This window comes from Macrobrachium nipponense, chromosome 39 (assembly GCF_015104395.2).
Source record: "Macrobrachium nipponense isolate FS-2020 chromosome 39, ASM1510439v2, whole genome shotgun sequence".
Classification (NCBI taxonomy): Eukaryota; Metazoa; Arthropoda; class Malacostraca; order Decapoda; family Palaemonidae; genus Macrobrachium; species Macrobrachium nipponense.
Window position 1 is genome coordinate 11,593,602 of NC_061099.1, and position 14,470 is coordinate 11,608,071.

At 34.5% G+C, this 14,470-nt stretch overlaps 2 protein-coding genes across 3 annotated transcripts in view; one reads left to right on the plus strand and one right to left on the minus strand.

Moving 5' to 3' along the window:
- LOC135210524 (neuropeptide CCHamide-1 receptor-like) overlaps positions 1 to 2,420 on the plus strand; it is a 119,076-nt gene extending 116,656 nt beyond the window's left edge. Inside the window, exon 2 of the mRNA XM_064243398.1 lies at positions 658 to 2,420. Coding sequence (XP_064099468.1) covers positions 869 to 2,113 — 1,245 coding nt within the window. The 5' untranslated portion in view covers positions 658 to 868 and the 3' untranslated portion in view covers positions 2,114 to 2,420. The remainder of the gene's footprint in view (positions 1 to 657) is intronic.
- The window catches only part of LOC135210525 (microprocessor complex subunit DGCR8-like), a 215,323-nt gene that overhangs the window by 150,447 nt on the left and 50,406 nt on the right, over positions 1 to 14,470 (minus strand). The gene's annotated exons all lie outside the window — the stretch shown is intronic.

Below are 14,470 nucleotides of genomic sequence, written 5' to 3' on the forward strand. Positions count from 1 at the left end.
ATATATATATATATAATATATATATATATATATATATATATATATATATATATATATTTATATATATATATATATATATATATATATATATATAGATATATATATCAATATTTATTGTATTCAACGGGAAGGTTCCTGGAAGAATCTTGTGACCTCTGCCCAATAATTTCGGAAAGATAGCGAAATCGTTCTTTGTAAAGTATGAATTATATCATTATTTGTGACAAGATCCCTCTATGAAATTGAAACAGTATTATGGTTATGTCATCCCACTCTTATCTAGCGAATATATATATACAGTGTATATGTATGTATGTATACTATATGCAGATATAATATATATATATATATATATATATATATATATATATATATATATATATATATATATATATATATGTGTGTGTGTGTGTGTGTGTGTGTGTGTATACCTATGTTTAAATTATATTTATTTTCATGTATAAATATACATAAAGCTGTATATATAAATATAAATACATAAATAACCTTCAACAATGACTTGTAATTCATTTTAAACAACTACTAGCCTATTGCCTTTAAATATACAAGAACGTAAATACAAAATACAACCATTTCTGTCATTTCTCTCATAATAACACATGACAGCATTTAACAACTCTCTTTGTCTTTTTGCAGAAAGAGCACTACAATCAACATGGCCAATCTGAAAGCCAAGATGCCGAGGACAACTATACCTGCCAATCGATGATAATCTATCTCTGAGAAGGCAAATAAAAGAACTTCGTAAACAAACGTCTGAGACAATATCAAAGTTGTTCGTATTGCTTTGAATTTTGTAGTGATATTATACACACTTGGTCTTGCAAAAAAAAAAAAAAAAAAAACAATGGAGTACCTCAAGGAGGACTGCGAGTTCCTGAAAAGGTGCGACACTTTCCAAGCCAGTGGGACGGAAGACGGCCGAGTGGAGATGACCCTGGCAGAGAACCTCCTGCAGAACATCTCGTGGTTGGGCGTCAACGTCACCCCAGCGACGACGGAGCTCCCCTACTTTCCCATAGAGAAGCGACCCGAGACCTACATCGTCCCGATCGTCTTCTTCTTCATCTTCGTCGTGGGAGCCACGGGCAACGGCGCCCTGGTCTTCATGTTCCTGAAATACCCAAACATGCGCAACGTGCCCAACACGTACATCCTCTCCTTGGCACTGGGCGACCTCCTGGTCGTCATCTTCGCCGTCCCCTTCGTGTCCATCATCTACGTCACGGAAACGTGGCCCTACGGCGAGTTCATCTGCAAGCTGTCGGAGTTCATGAGGGACGTCTCCGTCGGGGTGACGGTGTTCACGCTGACGGCCCTCAGCGCCGAGCGCTACTACGCCATCGTGGACCCCGTGGGGAAGCGGGCCGGCGCCGTTGCCCGCAGGACCACCACGGTGGCCACCATCTTCATCTGGCTGCTGGCGGTGATCTTCGCCCTGCCCGCTCTGATCTTCTCCTACCTGAGGCACCAGGACACGGCCAAGGGCGAGATCGTCGTGTGCTACCCATTCCCGCCCCTGCTGGGGAAATTCTACCCCAAGATCAACGTCGTCTCGAAACTCACCGTCTACTACCTTCTGCCGCTGCTGACCATCTCCACCTTCTACCTCCTGATGGCGCGGCACCTGATGCAGGCGGCCGCCCCTCTGCCGGGGGAAGCGCAGCACCAGAGGCAGCAGCACCAGCGGCACGTGGCCGCCCGACGGAAGGTGGCCAAGCTGGTGTTCGCCTTCGTGATCATCTTCGCCGTGTGCTACTTCCCGAACCACGTGTTCCTAATGTGGTTCTACTTCAACCCCAACATGGACAGTGACTACAACCAGTTCTGGAACAACTTCCGGTGGATCGGCTTCTGCCTGGGCTTCGTCAACTCCTGCATCAACCCCATCGCCCTCTACTGCATCTCGGGCACCTTCAGGAAGAACTTCAACCGCCACCTCTTCTGCTGCCTGTGCCCGGAGGCGGCCCAGGGGCGCGTGTGGACCACCTTCCACTTCCACTCCTCCGGCCACCACTTCATCTCCACCGTCCGCAAGACAGACAACTTCGACATGTCGACGATGAACGGACCCGAAAAGACCGCCGTTTAAAACGACTCGCTCCAGCGAACGAAAGACAAACAAACAACAAACAAACGATGAGGGAGCTTCTACGTACACTGCTTCTGTGCGCTTACTGTCTGTCTGTCCTCATTCTGCTTGCGGTGGAAACGGCTCTCTTGTGCCACCTGACAAACATCTCAAGAATTTGGTGTGCAAATAGACGAAAATAACTTGTTCCTGGGCTTGAGCAAATCTCCATCGTGCAGAAATGCTACCGGATGAGTCGTCGAGAAATTACAGTTTCGACTCGAAAAATGTAGAAAGATACTTCCGTAGAGTAACATGCACAAATATTTCCATATAATTATTTGTTTACACATGTGAGTGCACGCATGAAAGCGCGCACACACACACTACAATCATATATATATATATATATATATATATATATATATATATATATATATATATATATATATATATTTATATATATATATATGTATGTATATATATATATATATATATATATATATATATATATATATATATATATATACATATATATATGCATATATATATATATATATGTATATATATATATATATATATATATATATATATATATATATATATATGCTCTAAAAATCACAGTAGATGCACGTGACTTCATTAAATAAGCAAATACACCAGGACAATGATAAGCAGAAATCCAAACGCTTTCGTCTTTCTTGAACATTGTCATGGAACGTCTTATTAGTAAAGACGAAAGCGCTTAGATTTCTGCCTATCATTTTTCCTATGGTATTCGCTTATATATATATATATATATATATATATATATATATATATATAGTATATATATATATATATATATATATATATATATATATTCAAATACCACTAACACTGACATCTACCGTTTCAATTTTCACTTCCGACCGTAAAATCTGCTCATTTCTGCCGACCCTTTCGAAGATCTGCTCAAGCCAAGTACCTGTGTTTATACTTCTATGTCGTAACAGATTTTATGTACTCAATCAGCTGTATCCAGTCCAGGTTACATGCTGTGAAATATCTGTGGTTACATATTTTGTCTCTTGGACAGGAATGAATGAACTCGGTCCATGAAAAATGGGTTCCCAAGACAAGACACTAAGTCAAGTTTTAATAGGAAATCTTTATGAATATTGTTAATATATCACATTTCATGGTAAACATATATCAGTACATCAAACTTTTGATGCACAGAGGGTTAGGAGATTTGAAATAAAAAAAATCACACGCTAAAGCACACAATAAAAAAATTAATTTTAAACATAAAATTAATATAAAAAATAAATAAAAACCAACACACTCGGTAAATTGCAAAATTCTTAAACACATTATTTTCCGTGAATGCGTAACTCGAAAAAAAATTGACTATAATTCAAAATAGAAATATGATGCCCCACAGGGGACCCCTAATGAAATTATTAAAAAAATATTAGAAAATCATTATTCTAGTCTGGTTGGCTGCCCCTCAAACCAGCAAAAACAAATTAGCCTGGCAGGAAAAAGGAGAACTTATTTCCGGGAAAATGCTTTGGGTCAACTGTACACAAAAATCTTCAAAACAAGGGAGAGAGAGAGAGAGAGAGAGAGAGAGCCCACACAATACACCACATCAGCATTCCAATACTTCATCCTTTTGTATCCCCTTCATGCATTCATATGTATCCCCAATCACCTTCATGTATACCATTCACATTCATATATCACCAATCATCTTCATTTATCCCTTCATCTTCATGTGTCCCCAGTCACCTTCATGTATACCCAATCACTTTCATGTATCGCCTTCACCTTCATGTATCCCCAGTCATCTTCATGTATCCCCTTCACCTTCATGTAATCCCAACCACCTTCATGCATCCCCTTCACCTTTGTGTATCCCCAATCACCATCATGTAACCCCTTCACCTTCAAGTATCCCCAATCATCTTCATGTATCACCTTCACCTTCATGTATCCCCAACCACCTTCATGTATACCATTCATATTCATATATCACCAATCATCTTCATGTATCCCTTCATCTTCATGTATCCCCGTCACCTTCATGTATCCCCAATCACTTTCATGTACTCCCAATCACCTTCAGGAACCTCTTTCACCTTCATGTATCCCCCAATCACCTTCATGTATGCCTTCACCTTCACGCATCCCCTTTACCTCCATGTATCCCCAATCACTTTCATGTACTCCCAATCACCTTCGTGCATCCCCAATCATCTTCATGTATCCCCAATCACATTCATGAATCACCTTCACCTTCATGTAATCCCCAATCATCTTCATGTATCACCTTCACATTCATATAATCCCTAATCCGTTCATGTATCCCCAAACCTCCATGTAAATTCAGAATTCCCCCTCACGTTTCACTCTCTCTTTTGCAGCCCAATGGAAGTCGCGGATCTTTCCCATCCTAAATGTATCAGCTAATATCCCTATTTCCACGTTCACGGATCACAAAGGATCACACACGTTCCATTCACACACGTATTCATCCAACTCCCGTCTACGGCGATTAAGAAATATATCGGAATATATCACGTTTTCAGAGGACAAACATTAATGTTTTATGATGTCAAACATTCAAGTTTTCAGAGGTCAAACATTCCCGTTTTCAGAGCCCAAACATTCACGTTTTCAGGGGTCAAACATTCACGTTTTCAGAGGACAAACAGTCAAGTTTTCAGAGGCAAAACATTCACGTTTTCAGAGGGCGAATATTCACGTTTTCAGAGGGCAAACATTCACGTTTCTAAGGCCAAACATTCATGTTTTCAGAGGTCACACCAAACATTCATATTTCACTCGACTAGGAATTCCAGCTTCCAATGACTACGGTGTTCGTTTGAGAGAAGTTAAAAGTGTATATATATATATATATATATATATATATATATATATATATATATATATATATATATATATATTACACACACATGTATATTATATATAATATATATATATATATATATATATATATATATATATACACTATATGAATATGCATATACATTTAGTGTGTATACATGAGCACACTCTTCCCAGTATGCGTCAATTCTGTGCATACTTGCTCACCACAAACAAATTTAACTACAAAATAAATAAATAAATAAGTAAAATATAAATAAATAAATAAAAAAACTCAAGCAAGAACTTAAAGGGTTACAGAGAGTTCTGCCTCTCGAGTCTGTTATCTTCACTCGCGTGCGTGTCTGAATGGTGGCCTGTCCTCGGAATGTTATGGCCCACCTGGGTAACGTCAACCGCACGCACATGAGAAACTTACGAACAAACAACGGGAATCAGATAAAGGAAGGGGGTGGGGTGGCGGGAAGGGGCGGGGGAAGGAGCGGGGAAAGGTCTGAGAACGGTCTATCTCATGAGCGCTAAGTCGGATGTATAAGAAATGAATAAGAATATATATCCTATATATATAAGTAAATATATATAGTATATAAAATCTATATCTTTTTCTTTTTCCTTATTAAGTTTGTTAATACACACACACACATATATATAAGCTTAAAAAATCACAGTAGATGCACGTGACTTCATAAATAAGCGAATCCCACAGGAAAATGATAGTCAGAAATCCAAGCGCTTTCGTCTTTACTCAGACATTGTCAAGGAGCTAATGAAATACAATTGGAGAGAAAGGTCTCAGGTACACAACAAGATCAAGAATACCAAATGGTTAATTGTCAAAAGGGTAAAAATTAAAAGAGATAATCCAGGATTATCGAATATCATACGGTCACAAACCTAACCGAAACTACAAAGTATCTTTACAGTCCAAAACATGTAAAAACTGAATATACTGATTTTGTTGCTTATATTTATCTACAACTTTTTTCATAATGAAAGCATCAAGTTTAAATAAATCAAAACTTAAATTTAGAACATTTCTATTATTTGACTTGATGAAACAAGATTCAATGATATTCCTTTTAACTGTGTCATTACATGGGATTAAGGCTCTTGCTAGACTCCAGTTAATAGGATGGTCTAAATCTCTCATATGTACGAATAATGCATTCGATATTTGCCCAGTTCTCACAGAATATTGATGTTGTTTGAGACGTTGTGAAACAGATTTACCGGTCTGTCCGTACTAGACTTTATCACACTTTTTGCCAGGAATTTCATATATGCAGCATCGAAGATCTTTAGGAGAATTTTTTATTACTAAACTCTTGACATTAATATTACTGAAAACAACATTTACTTAAAAAGCTTTAAAATTCTAGGAATATCTAAAAAACTTTCATCATAGGGTAATTTTAGAATGTTATACTTACTAAATTAAAGTTTCTCATTAGTTGAATAAAATGTTTTCTAGCTCTTTTCCATGCCACATCTACAAAAGTCCTTGGGTATTTAAGTTTCAATGCAATATCATAAATAGTTTTAATTTCAGCGTCAATAAACTGCGGGCTACAGACACGTAAAGCCCTTAGAAACATCCTAGCAAAAAAAAGAGAATTTAACATTTTGATGGTGATTGGAGTAGTAATGAACAAAAGAGGCAATGTTAGTTGATTTTCGAAAGACTGAAAAGGTGAAATTTCTATCATTTCTATGGACAGTTACATCAAGAAAATTCAAATTACAATTTCTTTCTTCCTCTATAGTAAATTTTATAGAAGGGACTAAATTATTGAGATTGTTAAGGAATTCCTGGAGATTTTCGTGAACTGGCCAAATACAGAAGATATCATCCACATATCTAAACCAAATAACTTTTTACACCGCAATGCGCCTCCCTACCTTATATGTATGGTTTAGTCAAGACACATAAAATCAAAAACCCTATCAGACCAATCATTAATTCAGTGGGCTCAGTTACGTATAATTTATCTAAATGGTTTGTAAAAATTCTTACTCCTTTGGTAGGAAACATTTCTAACACGAATGTTAAAAACAATGTTGATTTTATAAACAAATTGAATAGTTTAAATTTAAATTTTGATTTTAATAAGGTTAGTTTTGAAGTTGTCTCTTTATTTACAAAGTACTGTAGATGTCTTACTTGAATATTTGGAGGATGAATTAGAACGTCATGACATTCCTTTAAGTGTAGCAAACCTCATTAGTCTCATAAGTATTTTGGTATCAAACATAGTAAATTTTGTTTTAATGGGGAATTTTTTGTACAAAAGTTTGGCATGGCTATGGGTAATCCATTATCTCTTGTCCTTAGCAATATTTACATGGAATTTTTTTAGACAAAACTCTTACCAAGAATTTTCCCCCAAAAAGTTATTTGGTTTAGATATGTAGATGATATCTTCTGTATTTGGCCAGTTCACAAAAATCTCCGGGAATTCCTTAATAATCTCAATAATTTAGTCCCTTCTATAAAATTCACTGTAGAGGAAGAAAGAAATTGTAATTTGAATTTTCTTGATGTAACTGTCCATAGAAATTATAGAAATTTCACCTTTTCAGTCTTTCGAAAATCAACTAACATTGCCTCTTTTGTTCATTACTACTCCAATCACCATCAAAATGTTAAAATATTTGTTTTTTCTGGGATGTTCCTAAGGGCTTTATGTGTCTGTAGCCCGCAGTTTATTGACGCTGAAATTAAAACAGTTTATGATATTGCATTGAAACTTAAATACCCAAGGACTTTTGTAGATGTGGCATGGAAAAGAGCTAGAAAAACATTTTATTCAACTAATGACAAACTTGAATTTAGTAAGCATAACATTCTAAATTTACCCTATGATGAAAGGTTTTTAGATATTCCTAGAATTTTAAAGCTTTTTAAGGTAAATGTTGTTTTCAGTATTATTAATGTCAAGAGTTTAGTAATAAAAAATTCTCCTAAAGATCTTCGACGCTGCATACATGAAATTCCTTGCAAAAAGTGTACTAAATTCTATTACGGACAGATCGGTAAATCTCTTTCAAAACGTCTCAAACAGGATCAATATTCTGTAAGAACTGGGCAAATATCGAATGCATTCTTCGTACATATGAGAGATTCACACCATCCTATTAAATGGAGTCAAGCAAGAGCCTTAATCCCATGTAATGACACAGTTAAAAGGAATATCTTTAAATCTTGTTTCATCAAGTCAAATAATAGATATTCTAAATTTAAGTCTTGGTTTATTTAAATTTGATGCTTTCATAATGAAAAGAGTTATAGATAAATATAAGCAACAAAATTAATATATTCAGTTTTTACATGTTTTGGACTGTAAAGATACTTTGTAATTTCGGTTAGGGTCAAATCTGTTTAGGTTTGTGACCGCGTGATATCTGATAATCCAGGATTATCTCTTTTAATTTTTACCCTTTTGACAATTAACCATTTGGTATTCTTGATCTTGTTGTGTACCTGAGACCTTTCTCTCCAATTGTATTTCATTAGCTCCTTGACAATGTCTTAGTAAAGACGAAAGCGCTTGGATTTCTACTATCATTTTCCTGTGGGATTCGCTTGCACACACACACACACACACACACACACACACACACAACACACATATATATATATATATATATATATATTATATATATATATATATATATATATATATATACAGTTGAATATTAAAATCTATGTTTGCATATGCTTTGAGTATTAAATATATACATACTGTACAATCATACACTACACATACATACATACATATCATATATATATATATATATATATATTTATATATATATATGATGTGTGTGTGTGTGTATGTGTATATATATATATATATATATATATATTATATATGTGTGTGTGTGTGTGGTGTGTGTTGTGTGTGTGTATACTATATAGAGTTTCCGTATTTATAAAATTTTAAAACATGATCACAAAGTGTTCGAAGTGAACAGTACTTAATGATAATAAAAAAAAATGAAAATATACACTATCACATAATTAAAAATTCATGACTGAAAGGCTAAAACTCCGAACTGGCACAGTTTGGTTTCAAAACCTCCAAATTCTACACATTATTCACGTCCATTCTTTAGCTATATAAAAAAAAAACTCAAATTACTCGAGTAGCTCATTTTCTTTTTATAATATGACCAAGCTTAAGAATCCCCAAACACCCCACATGACCCAACATGACCACTGACCACGCCCCTTTCCAAAGGGCAATCCATCATCGCCGGTTCCCACCGATTCATTGGTCCTGTTCACATGTGCTAGACTTTTGATGGCTTTTTTTCTCTCTCTCTAAATTGCTAATTTAAACAATTCTTTTTTCACATGCACTTCATGGTTCATAAACCTAAAGAGCTTTCCATTTTTTACTTCATTTGCATTTCGCATCCACGACTCACTTATAAAAAAAAAAAAAAAAAAAAAAAAATAAAATAACCGCAATATTGTATTCTTCAAATTGTCACCTCTTACAAATCATCACAGCAGGCTGCAATTTTTTCCTAATGTCACTATTTTACACTGTACCATTCATAAATTTCAGGCGCTACTTCCATTCATAATCGCTTGACTCGTTCTCCGTTCACAATCGCCCTTCTCATCACTCTTCATCCACGCTACAGAGCTTAAAAGTCTAGCAACATTTCTCAGACACAAAAAAATACTCTCTCTCCCATGGTGAATTTCCAAAAAAAAAAAAAAAATCTTTTAGATAATATTCAAAGTGGTAAAATGCAAACCGAAAATATTTTTCTTTTCAGACAATATTCATAGTGGATTCTACATATTTTTTATTATGATCATTATAATAATCATTAGTATATTCATTATCATCACGTATTACCATTTAAGAATGATTGAAAACTGAAAAAATAAATTACGGTCCTTTCTGAATGAAAGACATCTTTGGAGATCCTGTGTAAGTTTTTCCTTCAGTATTTAAGCTTATTCTAAGTATTATACATTGTGTGGGCTTAAATTATATCTATATATATATATATATATATATATATATATATATATATATATATATATATATTATATAGATATATAGATATATAGTGTACTACTTTAAATAAATGTCTCTATGTTGTACTTTTAATATACATAAATATATTTGTCTAAATTTACCGCAGTAATGATTATCCTTTTGATAAACGAAAAGCTTAGCATTACATTGGTCTATCACGTAAAGTTTTCCTTTTAAGGAATTCATCTGAATTCCTCTTTATTTTCTATTCCTCTTTATCCTTCATTCCTTTTCATCCTTTATTCCTTCCGTTAAATGCTCAAGGAAATAAAGGATCACATTTAGCATCAAGAAAATATTATTGAAATAAGTGAATTTCTTTCTTCCTTTTTTTGGTCGTGGCAAAATACGCAGCTCTCAAGGACGCGTCATGAGTTACAGTTATGAATAATCTTGTTTGTTTGTTTGTTTGTTTTTGGTTGTCAAGGGAAAATTCGGTAAGTTTGGAGTGTTCACCCTTCATATATTTACAACGCGACCAAAGGTAAATAGAGGGTAATTCCTCCGGGGTAAATAACATGACTATAATATGTTAATGCTAAAGCAAATAAGTACAAGATTTCCAACAGACGGATAGAAATAAAGGATCACCAACACCTAAGGCAAACTTGCAAGTTGAATGATTATAATAAACATATAATAATATAATAGTGATAAAACGAAGGCAGATCTGCAAAATTGAAAAATCTGAAAGCAGAACATACCTATTGGTCACACGTAATTTTTTTTCATGCTTTTAATGAAACTTTTAGAACATAGATATCCATATGTGCATGGGCACTGACTATTATGTGCATATATACTACGATATATGCTGAAGTTTTATAAGTGGCATAAAATAAAATAAAATATGCATACCATATATATATGTGTGTATATATTCACAATTATATACATATTCTTCTTGCATTTTATGCCACTACATAAGTGTCTTTGTATCATATTCCAGCATATATCTGAATATATATGCACATATTACTACATATATATATATATATATATATATATATATATTATATATATATATATATATATATATATATATATATATTACTATATTATATATAATATGAATATGTGTGTGTAATCATATATTATATATATATATATATAATATATATATATATAATATATATATATATATATATATATAATAATTATATATTATATTAATATATATATATTATTATTATAGATATATATATTCTATATATCTATATATATACACACACACACTACAACACACATATATATGCATATATATATATATATATATATATATATATATATATATTATATATATATATTTATATATGTATATACATGTATATATATATACATGATATATAGTATATATTAATTTTCACCGGATATTAACCATATATCAGAGTACATATGCACATAATATTACACTGCGCGTACACGTATGAAGCCACGTACTCATAAATGAAGAATGTGCAATCAAGAGCAAGAACCAATAGCCCCATTACTTCCACATATCCCCGTCTCAGAACTATTCCAATTTTTAACGGTCGGCATTGCGTGCATTTCATAGAGTAGAGGGGCGGCGGGGGGGGGACATTTTCAAAAGGTGCGCGCGTCGCCAGGATGACGGAAGTCTATAAATAGTCAAGACTTTGGGGGGGGGGGGGGGTGGGGGGGGGGTAATGCTGATATTTCTTGGAGTTGAGAATGAGTTTCGGAAATCTCACGAATTCGTAAAATATGGAATTAATTAACGAGAAAAAAAAACTTTTCCAACAGGTAAAATATTATATTTCAAGTGTAATGGATACAAATCAGTTCTAAACTTAATAAAAAATAATGAATTTTCGAAATAACGACGCAGACCAAATGAATTTTAGAAATCTCACGAATTAGCAAAATATGGAGTTAATTAACTGAAAAGAAACCTTTTCCACAGGTAAAAAATTAATTCTGAATATAATGACGCAGATAAAATATGATGAATTGTAAAATAATGATTATAACTGAATTAATTAACGGAAATGATACGTCTTCTAGATGGAAAAAATCAGTTCTGAATGTAATGGAAAATAACGAATTCTCAATATAATGAAAGGGATCACATATGATTAATAGTGAAATAACTGGAATATGAGAGTGAGCGCTGAGGCCAAGCGCTGGGAACCTTTGAGGTCATTCACTATGAAACAATTGTTGGGAGACGGTTAGGGAAAGTAAGATGGAAGAAAGAGAATATGAACGGAGGCACAGTAAAAGGAATGCAAGGGGTTGTAGTTAGGGACCGACGAGACGCTGCAAAGGACCTTAAATAATGCATAGAGTGCATCGTGTGAGGTGTACCGATGACATGATACAATCTCCTTCCGGGGAATTGTAACATAATGTTTACCACAGAGTATACGATCCGATAGTCATGTTACGGGCTATGCTTGATGAAGGATGACACAAAATTGCAAACATACAGACCAGCTAATTAAAGTATCAAAGTATCAGTATTAAGGATTTTTTAAAAAAAATCTGTCAAGAACGACGAATAAAAATCTAGAGAAAGATATTGATCTGAAAATGAAAATATCTGGGGGAAAGATTTATATAAATCATTAAATTAAATTATTCCCGAAATCAGGGTTTATCGATCAAATATGTATTTTATAAAAATGGGATTTCTTATCTAGCTCAAATATCTCTCTTTTTTTTTCGTTCGCACAAAATTGCGAAGCGGAGAGATGTGACCTTGTCCATTAATACTAAGGTTATGTAGAGAAAGGTTTCGAATAAGCAGGGATACACTAATAATTATCTGATGAGGAATCCAGTAATTTCATTTTAAACTCTGCTGTTACGCTTTTTTTTTCTACCTCGAAGAATGATTACGTTAGTAAATTTCAGACAAGTAGCAACAGAGCAAGGAATGTCACCTACTAACAGAACTATTATCTCTACAGATCTGAACCCCAAAACCCCCTGAGCTGCTTAATATACAAAGGTGTGCCTGCAGCAAACTGAACCTTACCAAAACTTCTTTCAGTTTTCTTCTGAAGACTGAAAAAGAAACCCACAAAATTACTGTGTATAACGTGTTTACTTATAATTATTTACATTTTATTTTAACTCAACGCTCGAGTACTTTCAGGCACTATCTGTGGCCTTTTTTCAAGAGATGCCTTAGGTTGTCAGCCTGGGTCAAGGCCCAGCAGTCTTCTGGAACTTCTTGTTGAGCCATCAATATCATGGCTGCTCTGGTTTACTTGAGAGTTGCTAATCCCCTCTTGTCGCGCTGATATCCTGAGCTGATGGTCAATAGGATTAACCCTTGTGGTAAGTGAGTGGTCACCAACAGTCTGTTTTCAGCTCAGCATATCAGAGCGACAAGAGGGAATTAGCAACTCTCAAGGAAACCAGAACAGCCACCAAATTGATGGCTCACCAAGAAGTTCCAGGCTGACAATCTACACATCTCTTGAAAAAGGGCCACAGATAGGGCCTGAAAGTGCTCGAGTGTTGAGTAAAATAAAATGCAAAATCTTATAAGTAAACACGTTATACACAGTCATTTTGTGAAATTTTGTGGGTTTCTTTTTCAAACTGAACCTTCTTGCATAAATTGCAGAATGCGGTAGAATGCTCTTATTATGACAACAACAGCAACGATATAGAAGTTTCTTTTTAGCCTGTGGTTTGTATTTGTATGTCTGGTGGGACTTCTACCTGACTTGTATCATGCACTGTCGGTTCCACTACTTATGGCGTCAGACACAGCATTTATCTTTCGTAGATTCCTCCCATTCTCTTCCTTTGGAGTCAAGAGTATTCATTATTATTATTATTATTATTATTATTATTATTATTATTATTATTATTATCATTATCATTATTATTATTATTATTATTATTATTATTATTTTCAAAACAGTCTAACCACACCACTCAGATCTAGCCAGATCTAGCAATTAATTTTTCATTCCTTCCCCTATTTCAATTTCACGTCAAAATCTAGGGTACATAAGGACACTGCAGCGTCCACTTCATCAGCCTTCGCACACAAACAGTAACTAAATAAAAGCCCACTCACTCACTCACTCACGGGAAGGAAGAAAAGGACAATCATGCAGACTGGGGGAGAAGCGAGGAAAATAAAAACACGGTTGCAAAAAAGACAACATATACGCTCATGCATATTCCTCGTGTTAGACAGAGTTAACATGAATGGGTAAATTAAAAGTCAAAAGGAGAGAAAGAGATATACGCACACATACAGAGAGAGAGAGAGAGAGAGAGAGAGAGAGAGAGAGAGAGAGAGTAAGTTCAGGAAGAAAGTGTAGGGAGTTATCTTGCGACCGATGTGTGTATGAGAGAGAGAGAGAGAGAGAGAGAGAGAGAGAGAGAGAGAGAGAGAGAGAGAGAGAGAGAGTGGTTATTTTATGAATTGACTAAC